The following is a 13,906-nucleotide window of genomic DNA, read 5'->3' on the forward strand; positions in this document are numbered from 1 at the left end:
CGACAACCCTGCTTTGCAAGCCGAAGTTACTGAAGAACTTCGTGCTTATGGGATTTCCCTTCCTCTCCAAGATGAGAGAGAGAGAGAGAGAGCTTAGGAGGCCTCTTAATAAGACCCTAAAAAAAAGACTCTTTCTCATACAAGAGGAGGAATCCAAATGAGAAAGTAATGAATCCCTAAGTTCATTTGAAGATGTGGCTCCAGAAAGACGACGGTCTAGACGGTCTGTCACGTGACACATCCAACCCTATGTGTCCGTGGACAAGCTACAGCATGATCAGGGTTCAGTCAATCCAGTCAAGTTTAGATTAGCAGAGAAATGATCTGGCACTTTTGTGAGTCTATTCGTAGACCGTGCATGCCCAGTCACTTAGCATAGATGCATATCCTCTTGTTGCACACAGCACAATCATCAGTATTCCCTTCAGAATCCATCAGATTCAGTCAGGGGAATTTTCCAGTGCATTTAGCCTATTTTCCCTATTTTTGGTATTTTCACTTGTTATTTTTAAGTGACTTTCCAACAGAAGTAGGTAGGGCAATTTTGCTAAGTTAATATATAAGCAAACCCAACTTAGCACTTTCTGGCAGAAGAGGCAGCAGGAGCACATGCTCAACAGGCACCTTCTCAGCAGAACCCCCAACAGATCCTTGGCGTTTTGGTTCCTCCATCCTCGCCATAGACACATCAGCCCCAGCGTTTTCTCAGTTGCATCATCGCCATCACCACCAGCTTGTGTAACGTTTTTGCACACCATCATCAGCACTAGATCCCTGGCGTTTTTCCCATGGTCGCCATCTCCCCCAGATAGCCAGCGTTTTCTACTAACGCTAGAGAAGAACAGCAGCGTTTTTGGTATTCAGCCCTTGGCAGTAGAAGACAACCAGTGTTTTTGGTTTGTAGCCAATCTGTAGCAGAGCAGTTCAGCCTTTCCATTTTCAGCCTGTTTTGAAGCCGATGCAGCAGCGTTTTCAGCCTTCAAATCGGTAGCAGATTCAGTCCTAGAAGCATTGCAGAAGACCCCCATTTTCAGCCCTCGAAAACGCAGCCAAAACAGTCATTTTCAGCCACCGAAACAGTCCCGAAATTCAGCAGATAGAAGACCACAGATTTCAGCCCTAAAGTCGTCGTCATCGGCATAGTCCAAGTTGCATCAGTCCATTGCATATGCATTGTATCACTTTGTGCAATCAAAAGGAGACCACTCTCGCTGACGAGAGTGGGGCCTTCGGAGGAGGGTTTTACGTCGTCTCTGGTGTCGTATCTCTCTTCTCTCTCTATCTCTCAGTCTCGTACACTTGCACGCACATTGTCCATTCACTTTCTTCGTGATCATAGCACTTTCCATTAAGAACGGAAGGCTCTCCCTTCCATAAGAACTAAAAGGAACCTTGAGCACAGTTCGGAGCACTCATGTTGAGCAAAGCACAAATTCATTCCGCTGCACCTAACACGGTGGCCAACTCCTCCCAAGAGAAAACGGTCAACCCATAGTCCTCCTCGTCACTCCGAAGGGAAGAGAGGAAACAAAGGAAGAAAAGGGCAACAAAGAGGTCACCCTCTTCTGCTTCCTCTTCACCTTCCTCCTCTTCTGACGAAAGCTATGGCTATTCTCCTAGAGAATACAAGAGAGGAGGACATTGCAAATCTTACCCTGCATAGCGAAGGTCCCAAAAGCTCAAGAAGTTCAAAGAGGGAGGAAAGAGTATCTCTTTTCTCACCTATGATGGCACCTTTGGTGCTACTGACGAAGTATTGGCTTTCATCCAGCAATTTGATGCGGCCTTTGGAAACGAGGGCTTCACGGAGTCCTCCAAGCTACGCCATGTATCTATGCACTTCCAGAAATCGGCTTGTCAATGGTGGGCTAGCCTTCGTGGCATAGGCGAAGCCCCAAAGACATGGAAAACTCTACAAGTTTCCATCATGAAGCAAATCCTTGCAAGCGATATAAAGGACAAAGTGCTTACCGAATGGCGGAGTTTTAAACTTCTCTCCCATGAGTCTATCCACAAATACCTGGACAAGTTTTGGGATTTACATCTCAAGGCTACTATCTTTCAAAATATAGACTTCGCCGAGCAAAAGCAACAATTTTGTGCGGGATTACCTAAAGAGATGGCCAAGTACATCAACTCCCAATGGCTTGGTTCTATCAACGAAGTAATCCACCGCACTATGGTTGCTTCGCGCATCAATTTCCAACAAGGGGCTAAAAGGAATGTCAAGCCCATGGAAAACAAAGACATAATGTAAAGGAGAAAACCAATGCCCAAAACTCTTCCCAAGGCAATTTCAATAACAAGAACAACAACAATCGATCCAAGGAGAAGGGAGTTTACAAAGGTAAAAATAAACTCTCTCCTGAAGAGCTTGAAGCTTTTCGCAAGGACCACATATGTTTTAAGTGCAGGGAGCGAGTTACATGGCTATCGTTCTTGCCTCGAGAAATGCCCACAATGAGACTCCTAGAGTTTCCACTATCAAAGCTCCAAAAGAGGATGCTCATTGCAAAGGATCACCTCTCTCCTATGCTTGGGGAAAGGTAAGGGAACATGATGCTTTCATCTTGTTCGACCCTGGCTCTACTCACAACTTCATATCGACGGAGTTGGCCACCAAGTTGGGCATTCAAGCTTTCGAGATGGGAGATACTGTAACTGCCGATACAGCTTTCAAGGGACAACAAGCCTCCGTTACTCCCTTGATTGAAAAGTTGAGACTTCATGTCCAAAGCTATGTCAACAAAGAAGACGTTTTTATCTTTCCTCTCCAACATGAGGATGCTATCGTAGGGGCACCATGGTTCAACCGCATGGCTGCCAACATGAAATTCCCTGAAAGGAGAATCTACTTCACCTACAGGGAAAAGAGCATGTGTATAGATGCTAGTGAGTCTGGTCGTACTCTACCACTCGTAAATCCTCTTGCTTTTGATAAATCAATGAAAAGCTCAGTTTCTACGTACATGATTTTTGTCAAAGAGTCCCTAAAAGATCCTAATGTTTCATCAAATGTAAATGGTAAGAATCAAGAAGAGTTAGACTTGTCTAATTTTCTAAAAGGATTCCAAGATGTGTTCATCGATGATATCCCTATGGACTTACCTCCAAAACGAGGGGATGATGACCATTGAATTGAACTCCTACCAGGAAGCTCAACAAGAGGAGATCATCAGGCAAGTACAAGAATTGGTAGACAAAGGGATGGTGAGGCCTAGCTCCTCTCCCTTTTGTTCTCCACTCCTTTTAGTGCAAAAGAAAAATGGTACATACCGCATGTGTGTGGACTATCGAGCACTAGACCATATCACTATCAAAAACAGATTATCCGTACCTCGGGTAGAAGATCTGTTTGATAAGCTACAATGCTCTACCTACTTCAATAGGATTGACCTTAAAAGTGGCTACCATCAAATAAGGATAGTGAATGAAGATATCGTAAAGACCGCGTTTCGTACAACGTTTGGCCTTTATGAATACCCAATCATGCCTTTTGGCTTGACTAATGCACCAGCCACGTTCAATCGTTTAACGGAGAAAATCTTTAGACCCCACCACAAATTCACTAAAGTGTTCTTTGATGATATCATCATCTACTCCAAGTCCTTGGAGGAACACAAGCAACATCTCCAGGTGATCTTTCAAGTATTGAGGGAGAAAAAGCTTTTTATCAATCAAAAGAAAAGCGAATTTTTTCTTCAAGAGATTCAATACTTAGGTCATATTATCCCTCAAGATGGTATCTATATGGATCCATCAAAGTTGGAGGTAATAAAAGCATGGCCTAATCCAAGGAATCTACATGAGCTAAGAAGCTTTATTGGTATATGTGCATACTATAGACGCTTCATAGTAAAATTCTCTCAAATAGCAGAACCATTACATGACTTAACAAAGAAGAACGTTAAGTATTCATGGACTGCTAAGGAGCAAAATGCTTTTGACAAGCTCAAAGAGAAGCTTACCTCCCAATCATTCCTCATGCTTCCAGATCTCTAAATGCCATTTGAGGTCCAGTGATGCTTGTGGTGATTGCCTTGGAGCAGTCTTGCTTCAAGAAGGGCATGCCATAGCATACGAGAGCCAAAGGCTCAATACGGATGAACGGGTCTTGTGACTTGCTTTTACTTTAGGTTTTTACAAGGAAATCTTAAAAAGTTGCTTCTCCAAATAGAATTGTCTTTAGCGATTGCTTTTGGGGTTTGCTTTCAACTCAAGAGCTATGAATGCCAGAATGTTCGTTGTAAGTCAGACCAATAGACTATGAGAGTGGGCTCTCTGAGCAAGTTCTATACTTAACTAATATAATCAGAGAAATACTGCCAGAGGATCTCTTTGGGGGCCAATCATCTTACAGGGGAATTCCGCCTCTCAAGTTTCCCTTGCAGATTCCCTCTCTTGTGCAGTGTTCAACAGTGTTCTTTACCACCTAGTACACTGAGCCAGTTGGTTACAAGCTCATAGCAGTGCCTCATGAAAGGTAAATATGACCTTTAAAATCAACCAATCTTTGATGAAAAGGGGGTAAGTGGACACTCAAGTAAGCTAACAAAGTAAGGTAGCAAGGCACCACTTGCTATGAGGAGTCAAAGTGTTCCTAAGAATATGACCAATAAAACTTATAGATGGTAGTGATACTCTGTATCTGCATAGTGCCTTCACGGAAAGCCGCATCGACCTGGTCGTAACCCTTCTCAAAATATGAGGGATAACGGCAAGGGTTTACACCAACACTCCTTCAAAGGTAAAGATAATATTCAATAAACATTCTTTTTGGACGTCTAAGAATCATGAATCGAGAAACTACATAAGCTGGCTCTTATGTAAGAAAATGGGCAGCACCGGTGAAGGGAAGTCGTGTACTTCCCCCCCCCCCCCCAAACTAAAGAATAAGAAAATAAGGTCAGAACACACAGAAGAGACATTCATCTTAAATCAAGCATCTGACGTAGGCCTCAGAGGAGTGGCTTAGGGCCGGATAAACTAGCCAAGGCAGAGGTCCTCTGAGAAATGACCTTGAATCTTGGAGACAAATGCTAGAAAAAAGAAGCCAATGCCTCAGCAAAGAATAGAAACCGTCTGCCAGTTCCTTCCTCTTACCACCATTTTCCTTCTACACTATGCGACTCTCACAAAGAACTCCAAGAAAAAACGACGTATTGATTAGTTCTTACTTCTACTCCTCTTGTTATTTAAATGCAGTCTCCAAGGGTATTCCTTCGTACTTTTAATCAAATGTTTTGAGAGTTAAGAGGCTTTACCATAGTCACACAATGTATATCAAAAAGCAGTCTAGGTGGACAATCCTTCGTGATAAAACGGTCCATTCCATTTTATAAAAGAGAGCATGAAAGCTAAAATTAGCTGTTTAAATATGCAAGAAATAACTTAGTAGTTTCTTTTTCTCAAAGAAAAAAACATAGAGCAAAGTGCAAAACTACAAGCATTATTAGAAGAGAGTAGGAATGGATAATGGCAGAAAGGTTCATGCTCTTAACTAGGCTATGTTTTCTCCAAGAAAACCGCATTTCCTTATTGGAAAAAAGGTTAAATAACAAGACACTACATATATAAAAGACCTTAATGGCCTCAAAATAAAGAACAATTAGTATGGCCAGCCGCTCTCTCAACTAGTACGGCCGGCTGCTCTCTCTCACACGGACAGAGATCACCAGACTCATACGTCAGGATCCAATTCAGCTAAATACCAGGAGCACATGGATACAGCTGACACAGGAGTTGGGCACGAAGATGGCCTTCTGCAGAGAGCATCTTCTCCAACTCACGGAGGACAGCTTTGTGACTAGGCTTTCATACATGGATAACATTTATCTCATGGGATAAGATGCGCTATTGGACAGATACGCACATCCTCACATCAGCTCCAATCGAGACTGGCCGATTGCGAGGGGTGCCGGCAAGAGCCAGGATATGTCACCTATGTAACTTAGAGCCAGATAGAGTGCGCACATGCACCAGCAACGGTGAGAGGTAGCAGTGAGGATGAGCGAGTGGAGTCGATCGGCAGTACGCGCACATGCCTATCGTTCTAGTGAGAGAAATGAAGAAAGAGATGCAGTCAACGGCTTGCAGAGCGCTGGGCCAAATCACAAATGCTCCCGCCACTCGAACGGCTACAATCAACGGCAAACGCGAAGGCAAAGCCACTGGCGTGCCGATTGCAGCAGGTGATGGCGTGCATGTGCGCAGCCTAAGAGATAGAGCTGCACTATACATGTCACTGCCCGGCATACTATGAGATACGCAGCCGCTTCCATTGTCTATTCAGAGAAGGGTTCGGACCTTTTTCTAGGGTCATGAGATACAAGGATCAGAGGTGTCTCGGATTGTTCCTGCTAGAGCTACGCAGAGCTTGCTGAGGACATCAGGGGAAAGACAGTCTCAGAGACGAATCACAGATTTCTTTATACCAGATAGAGGAGAGCCAATGGAGCAGTCATTACAACAGATCTTAGAGCCTACTCATACTACAGGTACACTCCTTGACCGAGCCACTGAACTTGGTTGATCCAGACGTCCACGACCTCGGGGGGTCTCCCACTATCAACGAAGGCTGCAACAGAAGATACAAATTACTCTAGCACGACACGCAAGACGCCCAACCAGAGTTCTGACCATGGAGGAGGTCGATGAGATCCGACAGCGATCGATGAGAGATTTCATTTGAACCCACAACCCCCCCCCCCCCCCCCCCCCCCCCCCCCCCCCCCTTAGTGTTTTAGTGTTAGTTCTCTGTAACTTTGTAATTTCCGTACTCAGACATGGTATCAGATTCACCACTTGTAACTTTCTAGTCTCATAGGTCATTTTGGCCTTTTTGAAGACATTAATATAGTATTTCATTTCATTTTCTCTCTCTCTCTCTCTCTCTCTCTCTCTCTCTCTCTCTCTCTCTCTCTCTCTCTCTCTCTCTTTTTTTACCAGATCAGTGTCCTTTGTGCACAGCCTATGGGATACTACTAGAGACAGATATGCTAGATTGGCCCTTGAGTCTTCCAGACAGTTAGCTCTACAAGGGGACACTTCATGCTGGTATGCACAGATGACTTCATGGTTTCAGACGCATGGCTTCACCATGGACAGGTTGCCCCCTTTCCAGTATTCTCTTCAGGCACCCTCGCTGTCTCTTACACGGGTGGAGATCACTAGACTCATTCGTCAGGACCTGATCCAGCTCGACACCAGGAGGACATGGATAGAGCCGCCTCAGGAGTTGAGCACGAAGATGGCTTTCTATAGAGAGCATCTTCTCCACCTCACAGGAGATGGGTTTGTGATTCGACCCAGCTACATGGACACACATATGTCTCATGGTTTGCGTTGTGCCATTGGTCAGATACGCACATCCTCACATCAGCTCGAGATTGAGACCGGTAGATTCAGAGGGATACCAGCAGACAGCAGGATATGCCGATTATGCCAGAGAGAGCCAGAGACAGAGTTGCACTACATATGTCATTGCACAGTGTTCTATGAGATACGGGGGCGTTTCCACTGCTTATTCAGAGAGGGTTTTGGTCCTCTATCTAGGGTCATGAGTTATGAGGATCAGAGATGTCTTGGACTATATCTACTTGAGTTACACAGGTATAGAGACACTTTACTGGGGAGAGCTAGAGAGAGGCAGTCCCAGAGACACATTATAGATTTCTTTTCACTAGATATGGGACAGCCAGAGGAGCAGCCACCACTGCAGAGCTCGTCCCACACTCATTCGACCACTACTGGCACTCTCATCGACCGAGCATTGGAGCTACAGAGATACAGACGACCGCGACTGAGGAGAGGAGCTACACAGCATCGACGGAGACTACAACAGAAGATTCGAGCCATACTCTCTCGACATCCAGAGTGCAGATGAGGATGGATCCTCACCATTTCTTCCATCTTTGTTTCACACACTGTTACATCCAGTTTACCGGGTACCTATTGTATCAGCTGCTACACCCACGTAGTTTTAGATTGTAGTAGTAGTAGTAGTATTTTGTTCCACTTCTAGTTCTTTTCTAGTTCTTTTGTACCCAGACATGGTATTAGATTCACTATTTTGTAACTGATTGGTCTCATAGGTCATTTTGGCCTTTTGAAGACGTTAATATAACATTTCATTTCATTTCATTTCTCTCTCTCTCTCTGTGCACAGGGGTTTCTCTAAGTTTTGGAGTTTAGCCTTCATGTTGTAAATTGACACGTGTAAAGGGCTCCCCCTTCTGCCATATTATGTTAGTTTAGATAGAGACAAATAGTAAGAGCCTCGAAACAAAGACAAAGAAACTAAAGCATTTTACTTACTGCAATAATCGCATCTTCATCAGGTGTAAACACTATCTGAGCGTCTGCAAAAGAAACTGCTGTAATAAAAACACCCTTTGAGCCTTTCTCAAGGCCACTTCGTGTGACATCAAGAAAGTTAACAAGTTCTTCCAAACACATGACACAACGATTCAACAAGCTCTCCACGAACATATAATCAACTAGCCTGATAAATTTTCCAAGCATTTTCTCTTCTGCCATAACCCTACGGTAAGTCTTAGCACGCTCTATCTTCTCATTGCGTATGCTTACCATGCCTTGTACTTTGCTGCCTCTAGGCTGGTGCAAGTTGACACCAATAACATCATCAAGTTCATGCTCATCCCGTACGCTTTCCTGCATAAAACATAATCTTCTGCTTGAGGCTAGTACACAAACAAATTTGTTTCTTTATCAAAGTTCAAACAGCAAGGCAGATAACCTGAGATGAAGTGTTCTTCGTACCTAAGAAACTGCATAAAATTTCTGATGGTTGTGAGCTTCAAATTTATGTTCCAAAATACTAGTGTTCAAATTTTAACAACTCGAAAAATCTCTCACCACCTACAGGATAGGACAACACTACTGATAGGACAACACTACTGCACGGATGCTATAGAGGATTATGGTGAGGTACCGTGTCATAGATGGACGTTTTAGTGAGATTCACTACTAAAGATGGACATTATTGGGAGCGGGCACTAGCACGGCACTCTTTGGATTCAATGTAGGGAAAGAACTCTTTAAGACCACTTTGACACTACAGAATAAAATGTGTTCCACGTGGATAGTGCGGGTGGAAAGGTGCCACCAAGCTATTTACTATGGAGGAGATTGAATGCTATGTTGCAACGACCTATGTGAGTGCTCATGGGATAACTCATTCATTTACTCCCAAGATTATCTCCTCCCCATTCTTGTACCCAATACTGCTATTTGTATCACTGAGGTTGTATCCTGAATACTCACCAGCTTCGTTACCTTCTTTATTATTTCTCCCTTGGAGTGAAACAAGGTTGTCCATTGTCTCCTACTCTATTTGATATGTATATAGATCAGGTTTCTGATTACATTGACAGAGAGGGTGACAGAGACGCCCAATTGGCAGGGACATGGATTCCATTGTTATTATATGCTGATGATATTGTGTTGATCTCTGACTCACCAGAGGGTATACAAAGACATTTGAATGCATTACATAGCTTTGCAGAGGATAGTGGGTTGCTCTTCCGACTCGGTTTCCAGAGTCCTCTTCCTGCAGAATAACTCTGCTTTCCTTGGACACGAAGTCCTTCCTTGGGAATCTCAACTTCTGGATCCCCAACTCAAGAGTCTACCACTCTCGGATCCGTGGATCTACGTCCCAAACTCGGGTACGAAACCCTTGGGCTGGCTCTAGTTCCTCAGAGTGCTTTCTCCTGCAGAGGCTCATGCCTTCCTCTGCTCCTACTCCTGTTAGAGTTCATATTCCTGTCCGGTAATAGCTTCGGTATCTCCCAGGAGCAGATTAGAGACTGAGGACTGTTTTGTGGCTGTGCCCGGCCAGTGCGAGGTTCTTGGCTCATGTCGCGTGCTGTCTAGCCATGTCTAGCTCGGGTTTTGGCTCAGTTCCATGGCCGTTTGTGTTCCTGCAGGAGGCTATGAACATTATTCCCCGCCTTGTGCTATTTTTCCCCTTTGTCTCCCATAGGGATCTAATGCCCTTCCCCTATTTTCCCATATTTACCAGGTCGTGAGGGCTGAGGGCTGAGGGCTGGGTCGGGCAGTTTGTGGATGACCCTATATAGGGAGCAGGGAGGAGTCACTTCTAGGTAGAGTGTGCAGTGCCCTGGGGGCAAGAGGGCACTACTAGAGGGCAGCCCTATCACGGGTGATGAGTAGGACGGGCAAATCTGCCCAGCGTTTTCTGCTTGCAGCCCTGGCGTTTCTTCTACAGAGCAGCCCAGCGTTTTGCTGCAGATCAGCCAGCGTTTTTGGCTTGGATCAGCCCGGCGCTTTCCCGGACATCAGTTCAGCCCCAACGTTTTCCTTGGGAAGCACATCATGGACAGCAGGCATTACTGGTGGACAATCTCATGCAGAGGCAGTGCATCTCTAATGCTGGCCTAGGAGAGCAGAGGATTCCTTCTTGCTCTAGAGGGCAGCCATACGACAGCAGCCTTGAGCCTTGATTCCTTTCTCTCCAGATCCATCCTGTTGCCGGGAGGAGATGAAGCTCGGTGCAGCCCATGTGGAGACCGTGACAGTGGTCTCATGTGCAAGAGCATCTCTGATGCTGGCCTAGGAGAGCAGAGGATTCCTTCTTCCTCTAAAGGGAAGCCATGCGACAACAACCTTGAGCCTTGATTCCTCTCTCTCCAGATCCATCCTATTGTCGGAAGGAGATGCAGCTCGGTGCAGCCCATGTGGAGACCGTGACAGTGGTCTCGTGTGCAGCAGCAGTTGGTAGTGGCAGTTGCAGTCACAGTTGTGTGTGTCCTCCGGTCTATCCATTGGCATGTCAATTCTATGCCGGACCACCCTTGGTCACTTGTATGAGTAGATTGTTATCAGCATGGAGGGACTTTCCCAGATCTCTCTCTCTCTCTCTCGTTCTCAGATGTCCTGTCTCATTCTACCTATGTGATCTTTCTTCTCCATGGGTGTGCCTTGTTCATGTGTTTGGCATTGCATGTGTTCTAGATCGGAGTCAAGGTACCCACCGGATCACAAGCCATGTCTTGTCCTCATTGCATCTTCCACTGCCACCTTTGACATGGTATCAGAGCTCTATGACTGAAAGCATGTTAAGCTGTTGCGCTTTTTGTGCTAGTTAGCAGTTTCAAGTTAGCACATCTTCGAAAAGTTGGGCGTCCGGTAAATTTTTTACAAATAATATCAAAATTTGTCGGAGGTTGTACATTTGGATTCCTTGTTTCAAGTGTTTTCTATTGATATATCATATGTCATAGATCTTGGAGATGTAGCTCAAGTTATTGTACTAGTTAGCATATGTCAAAATTGTGCTAGTTAGCATTGTCCGGGATATGAAAAAGCATGACAAGTTAACATGCTTTCACCCCTATGGTGTTATGACCACCTGAGTGCTCAGATATGGTTGATCCGGTGCGGTCTTGGACATGATTGAGAGAGAAGAAGCTTGCTGTTTTTTTCTGGTTTTCTCCAAGTTTGGGGTAGCTCTGGGTACGTGGAGGCCTTGGATCTTCGTCTATGGCTTCCTCGCCTTTATCCTTGATTACCCCGACCTCTCTTCACCGAAGGGAACCCGATGGAGACTTCAAGATGTGTAGCAGTGTAGGATTGCTTTAGTTATCCCAGATGGAGTCATGTTACCGTGCTTCCCTGCAAGGAGAGCAAGCATGCGGTTGTTGGATCCAGAGGGGGAGCTACTCATTTCTGGCTGCTTTCTTCAGAGAGAAGTGTTTGGACAACAGTAGGATCTTCTTCATCCCTTGTGGAGGAGCTTTCTATGGCTGTGTTTTCTTCAAGAAAATGGAATGGCAGATTTGCTTTTCCTTTTGCAAATGCACGTCTTTCTTGTAATTGTCGACGGAGCTTCTTATCCTTTGGGTAGCAGGTTGATGATTCAGTTGCACTTTTGTTCCAGATCGTGGATTATTTATGACAGAGGGAGATTTCTTCCCAACCTGAAGCAGGGGATGTTCCATGATTTTTTCATTTTCCATCTATGGATGGAAGTTCTAGTTCCGGCTTCGGTAGACTCTTGTTTATCAGGTATGCAGCATTGCAGGTACATGTTCCAGTGCATGTGTTGGAGTTGGCTTTGACAGAGAGAAGGTGATACTTCTACGTCCAGAACCACTTCTTGTTTGATCATCTGACTTCTTTGGATGAGGTTTAGAGGTGGAGCATGTAGTGCCAGACCCTTAGCCAAAAATGAAAACAGTACGAGGAGGTTATGTTGGAGTATGGACCTTTCGTTTCTCCATGTTTTCTCCTTTCCCTAGTGGTAGTGTGGCCCTACATATTTGGTCACTTCCTTGCCGACTTGTGAGCTTGCCCATATCAGTTGTGGGACAATTTACAATCCTTGTCAGCTAGTCTACACCAATTTTGGGACAAGTTTCTTAATGGGCAGTTTTTCTTGATGATCGACACTAGATTTGTCGAGATCCTTTGGATGACAGGTTTGCACGTAGTGTCGGCAGTTAGTGGGGACATCTAGTTCCTACTCCCGCAGTCAGCAACATTTGGATGCCTCTTCCAATACATCTCTTTGGAGAGCTCCAACCTTGGGGGTAGCCCTTCTTCGGGTGTGCAGATTTGGCCACGGTTGGTTAGTATAGCAAGTTCTTCCCTTGCAGTTTTTTGCCCAGCTTCTCTAGCATGTTACAAATCAGCCTCAGCGTTATTCACGGGCTTGTTCCCCGCGCCGGTTCTTTTATTCTCCCCTTGAGTATTGCAGTCATGTTGTCTATTGAATATTGATTGCACAGTTTAGTTGTGGGTATGTTCTTTTTAGCACAAGTACAAAGAACAATTTTCTGATAAAGATTTTAAGGAAGCAAGTTACAACAATAGGAGTATATGTGCTATTTCGAGTCTGTATGCAGTTTGGCATATTGTATTAGATTGTACCGACCGGTTTGATCTTGGCAGATGCAGAGATATGGCGGACATTTGGTTTGATCTCAGGGAGTTTGCTTGAGTAGCTAGGTTTTTTTTTGGACCCCAATGGCTTCTTTGGCAAACATGATCCTCAGGTGACGACCTTTCAGGTCTTCCTATTCTTCGCAGTCCGAGTTTATTGGTGGTGTGATTCTCTTTGAGTCTCGAGTTTCATGAGATTCAGGCTTCGCTATTCATTTTCAGAGGAAGCACTTTTACTCCACGTTGTCTCAGATTTCTTTCTTCTGGTACTTAATGTCTGTACCATACAGGACACACCTACTTCCCTTATCCTTAGACCGGCATGATCTCTTTTGTATAGGTGGATAGTTCTCGGACTAGGAACCAGTTACAGTTAGCCATGGAATTCTTCAAAGAAAGGAGACAATCTTCTTGCTTCTCCCAGATTTGGTTCCAGGTTCCACAGGTATATCCTTATTATCATTTTTCCTTTCAGATACACCTATCCTTGGTGATCTAGTTACACAGGCAGAGACCGTTGGAGAGTTATGACAGTTATCCATGGTTCGGGTGTTCTCCCTTCAGAGGGGGATATGGAGCCAGCGAAGGAGTCTGTTTCCCCGAACTACTTCCTTTCAGTTCTTGTGGTTCCATGTGCAGAAAACAGAATTGACAGTCTATTTGGTTTCTTTCTACAGCACCCTGTTCTGCAAGAAGTTCTTCTCTTGTAGAGCTTGGGAGCTTCCTTTGATCTTACCGTGTTAGCAGTAGTTTCAGTATTGATGTGTGTTTCCATTCTGTTGGATCTTTGTTCCCGATTCACTCTGAGAGTGGGGTGATATTCTCTCGGATGGTGTTCCAAACAGATCAGTTACAATTTCACTCACAGTATTGATGTGTGTTTCCATTTTGTTGGATGTTTGTTCTCGATTCACTCTGAGAGTGGGGTGATATTCTCTCAGATGGTGTTCCAGATAGATCAGTTACAATTTCACTCTCA

The 13,906-nt window shown here is 44.7% G+C and overlaps 1 protein-coding gene across 8 annotated transcripts in view; it reads right to left on the minus strand.

Annotated features, from left to right (window-relative positions):
* Nucleotides 1-13,906, minus strand: part of LOC147430133 (uncharacterized) — a 213,446-nt gene that overhangs the window by 139,568 nt on the left and 59,972 nt on the right. For 4 of the 8 annotated variants that reach the window (XM_086494647.1, XM_086494648.1, XM_086494645.1 and 1 more), the window contains one exon: nt 8,590-8,673. The exons of 1 other annotated variant lie outside the window; for it this stretch is intronic. In XM_086494647.1, coding sequence (XP_086350773.1) covers nt 8,590-8,673 — 84 coding nt within the window. Of the gene's footprint in view, nt 1-8,316; nt 8,674-13,906 lie in introns of all 8 variants that reach the window. 3 more of the 8 variants (XM_086494644.1, XM_086494643.1, XM_086494642.1) reach the window with 1 other exon arrangement.

The sequence above is a fragment of the Adiantum capillus-veneris genome, chromosome 22 (assembly GCF_014529385.1).
Source record: "Adiantum capillus-veneris isolate H3 chromosome 22, ASM1452938v2, whole genome shotgun sequence".
NCBI classification, from domain to species: Eukaryota; Viridiplantae; Streptophyta; class Polypodiopsida; order Polypodiales; family Pteridaceae; genus Adiantum; species Adiantum capillus-veneris.